General features: G+C 44.8%; 2 protein-coding genes across 9 annotated transcripts in view; both read right to left on the reverse strand.

Moving 5' to 3' along the window:
- Positions 1 to 4588, reverse strand: part of LOC146708561 (uncharacterized) — a 22060-nt gene extending 17472 nt beyond the window's left edge. For 4 of the 7 annotated variants that reach the window (XM_085460513.1, XM_085460511.1, XM_085460512.1 and 1 more), the window contains exons 1-3: positions 1464 to 2427; positions 1290 to 1360; positions 1071 to 1112 (exon numbers count right to left, since the gene is read on the reverse strand). In XM_085460513.1, the coding sequence (XP_085316639.1) occupies positions 1071 to 1112; positions 1290 to 1347 (100 nt within the window). In that variant the 5' untranslated portion in view covers positions 1348 to 1360; positions 1464 to 2427. Of the gene's footprint in view, positions 1 to 1070; positions 1113 to 1289; positions 1361 to 1463; positions 2429 to 4495 lie in introns of those variants that run through there. The other 3 variants (XM_085460509.1, XM_085460510.1, XM_085460514.1) reach the window with 3 other exon arrangements.
- A 2288-nt stretch (positions 4589 to 6876) lies between these two features.
- Positions 6877 to 9519, reverse strand: LOC146708562 (E3 ubiquitin-protein ligase TRIM21-like). 2 transcript variants are annotated; one of them, XM_085460518.1, is made up of 2 exons: positions 9421 to 9519; positions 6877 to 8624 (listed from the first exon to the last, which is right to left on the reverse strand). In XM_085460518.1, the coding sequence occupies exons 1-2, from the start codon at positions 9517 to 9519 to the stop codon at positions 7302 to 7304; spliced, it is 1422 nt and encodes a 473-aa protein (XP_085316644.1). In that variant the 3' UTR covers positions 6877 to 7301. The 2 variants fall into 2 exon arrangements, with proteins under 2 accessions (XP_085316644.1, XP_085316643.1); XM_085460517.1 differs by lacking the exon at positions 9421 to 9519 and adding an exon at positions 9285 to 9349.
- Positions 9520 to 9925: the final 406 nt, after the last annotated feature.

The following is a 9925-nucleotide window of genomic DNA, read 5'->3' on the forward strand; positions in this document are numbered from 1 at the left end:
CCTGTGCCAGGAACCACACGAGACAGAAACACAGCGGCATCACTCTCAGTACAGAGCAGGTGCCAGTTATGAAGACCTGTCATCTGAACACCTTTCAGGTCTTTCTTTAGTTTCACAGCTCGCAGTCGTGCTGCTGTGGTTCAGCTTCATGTTCTTCATTTCAACGCATCGCCAGAAAACACTGAAGAGAGCAAAGTGAAGCGTTTAGCTTCAGCAGCACAACACTGACGTGGCAGCAGCTACACAGGCTCTGTTCTGCAGGTACGACTCCAAGAACAAACATGACGATTCCCGAGGCTCAGGTTTGGATTTGGATGAGTCGAGAGCTTCTGTGTTGGCAGCTGTGGTGCAATGAGAGGATCCAACCTTGCCAGACGTTCAGGTTTATCCTTCAGCTGGTTGATCTTTGAATGTTAAACAACGTTAAAGATGTGGTTGTAAATTTCTGTCTCCTAAATCTTCAGTCTGGTTCAGTTCCAGCCGGAGACGCGAGCCTCCTGTGGGCTTCTGTCACAGGGCTCCGGTTTAAAACCCACGTGAGCCGCGCAAATCTTGTTCACTGAAAGTCTGAAAAGTTGATTTTGGTGAACCGAACAAACTTTCTGTGGTTTCCTGGATGACTGATCATCGACACACTGACCGAGAGCTGACTCTCCTTTGTCATGGATTTCTGTAAACCTGGTTTTGTTGATTTGTGGCCACTTGGACATAAACGAGACAACAAACAACATTTAGTTTCTTCATAGGAAGTTTTTGATTTAACACTTTTACATGTTCAAGTTTCCACTGCAAAAATAAAGGAAAACGATGATGAATGTGCTGAAGCAAAGAGTGGATACAGACTCAAAACCAATAAAAACATGTAATGATGATAAATGTGTGATAACTACAGGATACAAATGTTTTTCTTACTCGTTTGTCTCCAAGTGGAGAGAAAAATGATTCTGAAAACAACTTTATTCCTGTAACCTAATGATGATTAATGTGTTTGATGTGATTTGTTTCGTCTCCATGAATAATGTCTCTGGAGTTATTGATTGATATCCACATGAAAGTAAAAACATCTAAACTTGGCGACGTCAGCCGAACAGTCTTTGGTGGTTTTCTGAAGACTGTGAAGAAATATTTAGTCGTTAATACGTCGTCTCTGATGCTCTCACAGGATTTTCCACCATGTTTCCCAAACTCCTGACAGCCTTTAACGTGCATTCACATTCAGTCCAAACATGATTTATTCTCAGCTGTGATTCTTTTAACCAACATTTCAGAACAAACCTCTCTGGTCTTACCTTTGTTTACGACGCCTCTGCCTGAGCCGACTGTCCTCTCCGCCGTCGACCTGTCCATCCAACGCTAACTGCTGCAACAACACACATGCTGCTGCAGTCAGTCCACAACAAAGCAGCTCTCGTATTGTGTGAGAGATGAAAGAGCGCGACTCGTAAAAAGCCTGATTTTCTTACAGTGAAGTGGACTTTGCTGCACGCCCGAGGCCGTGTTTGCACACCGATATGTCTCTGAGCTCGTGTTTCTCTCCTTTGTGTCTCTGGTGGAAAAAGCTCTTTAGAATGATTGAAAGCTCTGCAGAAAGGACGCAGCTCTTTGTTCTCCTGATAAATGTGGCTTTGCTTTTAACAGATGGGACGAATGTAGAAAAACAATCCTCAGCAAAACTGAAGCAGGTCTGAGGTTTTACTGGTGAACTGGGAGGTGGCATCAAAGGTTTTCCAACAGTCCAACAAATGGACTGAAAACACCTGAATTCTCCTCAACTGAAATTATTTAAAGGCTTCCAGCATCAATGCTGAAAACAAACCACTGTGGCCCATCCGTCATCTGATGGAGGGAGAAGAACCGAGGACTGAGGCAAAAGTTTAAAGTCTACAGAAACCACAAAGGAAGGCACAGGGATGAGACTCTTCATACAGAGAAAAGAAGGGAGGGAGCTCGGAGAAGAGCCGTGAGACAAACAGTCAGGGAACCAAAGACAGGAAGTTGACTTGAGGAAGAGCGACTACTAAGACAGGAAGTGAAACCTGGAGGACACAATCCCTGACAGCATCATCAAAACTAAAGCATAACCTCACTGAGGACCAGAGACGCGTTACTGTAATCCGATTACTTTTTTCAAGTAACTTGACCAACAGTGCTGAGGTCTCAGGACTGCGAGTCAGTGTGTCGTGTTTAAGAGATGTTCACTGAAGTTAAAGACGGGTCGGGCTGTACTTTTACACGACGGCGCCCTGAGTCAGCGTAACCTTGGAGACGAGTGCAGAGAGCCTTTAACCTCCTAAGACCCGAACTCTCCATGCATGCATTTTTAATTTCTCTTCATCAGACTGGGACCTGATGAAGAGGATTTCAGGCCCTTGTAGAGCAAAATGTAGTATTTGATGTGATGTCCACATATGTGGACGCCAGGTCCTAGGACGGGACGCCACCTCACGTGACACGGAGGCACACATACAGCCCACTGTGACCTTCAGTGGGTCAGACTGGGGAAAATCCACTTCCTGTCAGTGTAAAGTAGGTTATCTGCACATTTAGTCCCCAAGATATCACAATACAAGAAAAGGAAGGGCCAACAGTACGTCTCAGTTTTTATTCTGCTTCGCGAACAAGTCCAGAATTCCTTCTTTACGTGTCTTGATGCTGCTCAGACATCCAGGTGAGGAAACGCCAGAAAGTCGATTCTGTTCATCTCAACGTAACCAAGTCAAAGCTGAAGGAGTGACTGAGCTGAGTGAACAAATGTCTCTCTCAGTGAAAACGTCCAGATGAACAGAGTCGCCTTCCTGGCCGTCGTCCTGCATGTTTCCAAAGCCAACTTTGTGACAGTTTAAATAAAGGTTACACGGAGCTGCTGCGCCCTGCTGTGGAACAAAGTGGTATTACAGAAAAGTCCAGCCTTTGTTTATCTCTTCCACAGGCCAACATAAAGTCATTGTTTCTTCAGGTTTTTAAAACACAAGAATTACAAACAGCTTTAAAGACATAAAAATACTACCTCGAGGCTTTGGTGTAAAAATGTTTTTAAAGCACCTCATATTCATCCTGTGAGTTTCCAAACATTTAAAAATACTCCGACTGTGACGGGACGTTCACAGGATCACACGTAGGAAACTCTGGGTCACTTGAAGAGAAGCAGAATCAACATGTACGACCTTTATATACCTTTTAAAATAATCCACTTTGGTTGCTTCCTTGTTCTTCTGAACCCACATTTTTAAAATCTCCAGGTTCTGACATTAAACCCTAAACTGAATTATGAAGCACCGCTGATAGTTTTTTCTTCCCAATCTTGAAATGTAAACATTGAAGGTTTTATTAGAATAAAACATATTTAGAGACGGTCTATTAGGAACACCTGGACTGATTAACTCCTCACTGCTGCGATTTTTTTATCATCAACTCAAAAACATCTTTAAATTCAGACCCAAAACAAACAGCCTCTGTGGGTCAGAGATGCTCAGAGAACTTTGAGTTTTAGAGCTTTTAAAGGACATTTTAACTTCTGCCTATCTGAAAATAACATCCTTAGCAGCCTCGTCACTGAGATCGCGCTGTCAGCTTTCATTCTCTGGTTGTGTCTGAGCATTAAAACTTATTTGGCTTCATTTAGGAAACGACAGAGTTCAGGATGAAACAAACGCTTTCACAGCAGTCACCCTGCAAAGACAACATCTGATACCCTCATGGCGCCGACACCTCACTTCCTCGTAGGCCTTAAAGAAGGAAAAGTTAAAAAATGGTGCCCTCAAGTGTTTTTGTCACTAATGCCAAAACCTGGTGCCTCCAGCTCAGCTGATGTGTGAAGCTGATTGGAAAACAATGTTTCAGTGATGCCAGAGAAAGTGACAGGCTGGTCCGAACAGGAGCTTCTGTAAACGGCTGCTGGATGTCTGAGTGCTGCTCAGCCCTCTCAGCACCAGCCTTCTGCAAACCCAGACCAACACATGATGCTAAACCGCTGGACCGGAGGGAGATGTTTCCACTGCTTCAGATGACTGGGCATCTTTTTGGAAATAAATGATCCTGATATAACAGGAGAATCTATTAACGGGGCAGAGTGTGACTCACACTCCCCCCAAAACCTCCTGCAAAGGCTCCACATGTGTCCCTGCACAGTTTAACAGCTCAGTGCTGGCAAACACACGAGATTCAAATCTGCTCATAACAAGAACCTGATCACACTTGGACAGTGATGCCACAGTGATGCCACATGAACACATGAAACTCTTCAAACACTACATGTATTTAAACATTGTGATTCTTCTTGTTTTTGTAGTACACAGAGGGTCTGAGCTTCCCTCAAACATTCACTAAAGTTTAAAAAGTTATTTTTCACTTTCTAACAAACCTTACAGCTTAAAAAGAATATTTTCGCCACAGGCTGGTACTCTGATCAGGAACACACGGGTCAACCAGCAGCTTTACTCACACCAGCCTCAGTCTCACCTGAAATGAAGCAGACGAAGATGAAGCTTTACTTTACCTCTCAGCTCGTTTGCGCTAAACCAGTGCGTCTCATCCTCCTCAGCACAAATAAAGAAGACGTGGAGTCCAGGTGCTGAAGGGGAGCGATGTGCATGCATGCGTGTGTCTGGAGAGTTTATGTATTAGCTTTGTGTGACTCACAGCTTCATCCGACAAGTTCCAACAAAGTCAAACGTGCTTTCATTTCAGCGCCTGACAGCCCCCCGCGGGCGACGGGAATCAAAGTTTTACACACTCGCACGAGAGCCGCTCAACAACATGCTGCACAAATACACTACGAACGCACTGACTTACAGCTGCGATTAAACCTGTTTGTGGCGAACAGACTGAAAGTTTTTATGTTGGATTAAATAAAACAAAAATTCTTCTCCGTATAAGTGCTCGTGCATGCGTTTACGTGCTCGTGCACGTGCAGCGGGCCTTACAGCTGCAGTGAAGCCTCCCGACTCTTTTTACTCTCAGTGAAGCAGAGAAACGCAGCTCACAACATGATCTCCACCAGTTCACACCAGGAATTATGAGAAACTTTCACGCACTTTTCATTTTTGTGTATATGCTTGTAGGCCACTTTATTAGGTACACCTTGCTGGTACCAGGTTGGACCCTCCTTGAAAAGCCTCTTCAGTCCTTCGTGGCACAAACTCACTGAGTGCTGCAAACATTCCTCTGACACGCTGATCCATGTTGACATGATACCATCACACAGATATACATGATGTGAAGCTGTCGTTCCACCTCTGTGGACTGTGGAGGCCGTCTGAGCACAGCAAACTCATCGTGAGGTTCCAGAAACCGTCTGAGGTGCTGTGAGATGCGTGCGCCGTCCTGGAAGCAGCCAGCAGAGGATGCTACATTGTGGCCACGGTCAGGAACAACACACGAGTAGGTCGTGCTGTTAAAACGATGCTCAGGAGGTGCTGGAGGGCCCAAAGTGTTCCAGCGAAAGATCCATCCCATGAAACACCACCAACTCATGTTGTTCACACCAGATTCTGACCCGAACGTCTGAATCTCACAGAGGAGATGAAGACTCCTCCCACCAGGTGGTTTTCAAATCTCTTGTTTCTGTTGTCAGACCCAAAAGCACCGAGTGGCCGGAAACGAAATCATTCACATAAATGACTCCAGACTCGCTCTCCTCAGACACGAGTCTGAGTCGAAACCAGCAAACGTCCTGCAGTAAGTCTAATCGGCCACTAGATAGAGGAATAAACACCAGACTGGGTAAAATATTTTGGACGCCTCCTCCATGAGTTCAGCCTTTTTGACTAAATAAACAACCAGCTGTTCTGTGAACACAAGAAAAACGGGTTTGTGTGTGAAGAGAAAGTGTGGATGTCCGTGGCTGCGTCACGTTGCTATAAGGTGCTCTGTGTAAAAGCTCTAAATGTTTGCCTTTACCTGTGAGGATCCTCCCCCATTGACTAACAGAAAACCAGTTTACATTACTGGAAGTACCGGTTTCCCCGTGCAGTGATGCGAGCTGCTCTGCAGGTGTATTATCAGTGAGGGGCTCCTTCTAACTCACCTGCTTATGGAAAAGTTCCTCTTCTATCACAGGACATTTCCACTTGCTGTGACAGTCCACACTGAGGGGGAATACCTGGGAGTTTATTTCACGATGGAGGGAGAGTGTGCTGACTCTCTCTGAGTCTGACATGGAAATGCTGATGAACCTTTCAGTCGGCTCCAAACTGCAGCATCCATCAGTGACTTCATTCTAATAAGCAGATCACAGGATGCAGCACACAGCAGCCCGAGCTCTCGGCTCACAGCGATGACTTTAACAAAGACACATTTCAAACTTTGTGAACTTCCACCGCTGTAGCGTTTCAGAGCTGACAGAGATGAAAACAAGGCAGAACAGACGAGCTTTAATATGACAGGAATCAGATGTTTGGAAGGCTTCCTGTCATATTTTGGCTCATCTGCTGCAATCTTTCGATTTTACTTCTGTTGCTTGAACAAGTCTGAAACTGAATGAAACTGGAGTGAGGAATGAATTCTTCACTGACGGGAATCTTCTGCTATGATAAATGCTCGTTAATAAAGTTAAATAAAATCTCAGGTCACTGTTTCTGTCTTAGCTGAGTCAGCTGCTCTTCAAACTAGAAAGGCTGCAGGCTTCTAACACCAGCCGTGCTGATGAGGTTAAAGTGTCGTTCCCACAGCTCAGGTATTAAAAATATATGAGTTATTGGCCTCTGTTAACAAATGTGCCGTTCAGGGGAAAATGAATCTGTGGCATTTAAACCTCCCAGAGGCTAAATGCTATCAGTCAGGTGTGTGTTATTCCTGGCAGTAGCATGACCTGCGTGGGTGGAAACATGAATAATGAAATAACATCTCTAAATAAAATCAGTGACATAAACAGGAAGAGTCGGATTATTGATTTAATGTGAAGAAGAAGACAAAAAGAAGTTAGTTGGTTTGACCCAATCAGCTCTGCATTTCTAGAGTAGCGTTACATAATTCACAAATAATCTTTACTTATCTTTCACTCGGCCTGAGCCCATGGCAGTGAAACTAAAGGCTGGCTCAGTCACCTGATCCAGTCCCAGCTGTTTTGGAAAGAGAGAAGTTTGAAGCTGAGTCTTAAGTAGAGAGGGGGTCTGTCCCCTGAAGCCAAACTGGGAGCTGCCTCCCATTCTACTTATAGAAACTCGAGGAAACACAAGTAATCCAAGTATTCTTTTACTGGAATACCAGAGGATGCACCGAGCAACAGGAGCTTCAAGTTCACAGTGTGGTGTAGGATAAGGCTGGGAAACCTGACCTCATTACTCTGGTGCTGTGGGGCCGGTCTAATCAATGGGGGTGATGATTAGCGGTGCAGAGTTTCTACCATCATCATTCAGACCGGGACTGAAGAATGGGTGGAGCTTCTGAGTGAAGGAGCAGCCAGTAAAGGAGTAGATCAGAGCTGCAGTATCCACGTCATAAAAGGAGACCCGACCCTCGTCATAGTCCACAAACACCCCCACCCTCTCAGGACCAGATCGGAGAGAGAGAGCGACATCAGGGTCAGCCTTAGCTTTGTACTCGTATCCGTCTCTCAGCCTCACAGTCCAGAAACCGTCCCCAGGACTCAGTGTGATTTGAGCCTTCCTGTTGGTCGACTCTGTGGCCACTCCCACAGTCCACTCGGTCTTTCCTTTAACCTGAACCTCAAAGTAAAATCTGCCAGAAGAAAAACTCTGCTCTCCTAAAACATTGATGCAGTAAGAAAATCTCTCTGGGTTGTCTGGAAGCTTCTGCCTCACGTCACTATCGTGAACTTGTTTCCCATCGTCAGACAGGACGAGGTAAGGATTTGCTGTGTCTGGATCAAACGTCACGTCCACTGCGTAGCTCTGGACCCGCCTCAGCTCGAACCTGGCGAGCATCTTGGGTACTTTCTCCTTCATCTCCTCAGAGAGTGGCTCCTCCAGCTGAAGCACAGAGAGCAGCTCCACCTCCGTCTTCCTCTTCTTCAGCTCACGGATGTCCTGCTCCATCTTTCTGATGAAGCCTGCAGCCTGCAGCTCTGTTTGTCTCTGCTTCTCTCTGATGGCCTCCGTGAGCTTGGCCTCACCTTTCTCGACATACTTCTTCAGAGCAGCAAAGACCCGAGCACCATCTGTCATCTCTCTGTCTGTGTCCTCTTTACCGAGCTCCACTGAGCGTTTGAGCTCCTCAATCTTCAGTCGCATCTCCTCGATCGTCTGCTGGATTTCAGCCTCCATCTTCACCAGTTTCTCTCCTTTACTCATTTCCTCCAGAGGATGATTGAATTTCACGCAGTCCCAAAGTAATGAAAGGCAGACCATGCAGACAATCGCCATCAGTTTGAAGCCTTCCCCATGGCGAACCTCCACCCGTCTACCTGGCCGTTGCTCTGAGCGTCTGAAGGCCTCGACCATCTCAGAGATCAGAGTGTTGACCTGCAGCTCGGGCTTTGGGTAGAGCATCTTCATGCAGACGGGACACTGGAACGGGACGTCAGGATCTGCGTATTTACACATGCAGGCTTTGCAGAAGTTGTGTCCACACGGCGTGCTGACCGGATCGGTGAACACATCCAGACAGATGAAGCACAGAAGCTGATCTTCAGTCAGCAGACGGGCGGCAGCAGCCATGTTTGGACACTGAGACGGGAAAGATGTCAGGAATATTAAAAAGTGTCTAAGATGTTTACACAGCTGTTTGCATGTTTGTGTTTATTTGTGACTGCTGGAAACGTCTTCATGGATCTGAGTGAACGATGAGTTTACACCTGTTATCAAACCTGTTGAAGCCGACAGGATGTTTCTGCTTAATTTCCTCTGAATGAAAACATTTAGAATAAACTGATTTAAGACTTACACTAAAAATTATTGCATAAGACTTTTAACAGCTGATTTTTACAAATATTTCTGAAACTTCATCCACACAAAGACTCATATCCAACAACCTTTCCTCGTTCTGTTGTATTGTTACTTCCCTTTAACTTGTGCTAAATGTGTGTGACAGCAGACTGCCACAGTGTTTGTGTATTATTGAGCTCATGAAGCAGTTTCAACAAGTCTTGTGAAAGCTAAGCAAACATGACAGAGTGAGCTGAGGGTGAGCGGCTGAAATATGAGCCTTCAAACAGGTTTGCTTTAAGATAAATGAGTTTACTGAGCTCTACATGATGCAATGAACTAAAATACAAAGTCTGAAATCTGCATGAAATATTCCATCAGGAAAAAATCTGTTTGAGAAGCTAAAAGATGCAAAGATCAGCTTTGTTTTCATGAATGCTTAAAGACACGAGCCGTACTCACCACAGACGCTCTGCTGTGTTGATGGGGAACTCTGACAAACTCACACTAACGTTTGTTTGAAAAGAAAAGAGAAAGCGAAGAGCCCAACAGGTGTTTGAACTGAGCGTGTGTCAGAGTAAAAGTGCTTCTGGATCACTTCCTGTAACCTGTGGAGCTCCGCCTCCTGCAGTGTCAGCTGAGCAGCTCCTGTGATGTGAAAGTTAGTGTCCTGTCCTCCTCCTGCTGGAGACCTCATATCAGACTGTGTGTTGGTGCCTGGTTATGAGCTGGAAGCTTCAGCCCTCTGAAATTTGTTCCAGCCTCCAGTTTTCTAACAATAAACCACATTACTGCCATCATACATCCAACAAACCAGAGAAACAGTGAAGTAGTTACTACCAGATGAACCTCATTCATCAACTTTTTTTTTTTTTTTTTTTTTTTTTTTGATCTTTAAGTTTATTGACTGAATAATAGTACAGTTAACATGAGATTTATATTAAAGAACATAGTCCCCAAAATAAACAAATATAAATTAAAAGGAACAACAACAATAATAATAATAATAAAAATAAATAAATAATAAAATAAAACAAAACCGATGCACAGCATGGGTAAAACAAACAGGACGCGAACGAAAAATAAAAACAACAAAAACAAAG

This window comes from Copadichromis virginalis, linkage group LG6, assembly GCF_057382275.1.
Source record: "Copadichromis virginalis isolate Kocher_CV1m ecotype Utaka linkage group LG6, C_Virginalis_male_GT1.1, whole genome shotgun sequence".
NCBI classification, from domain to species: Eukaryota; Metazoa; Chordata; class Actinopteri; order Cichliformes; family Cichlidae; genus Copadichromis; species Copadichromis virginalis.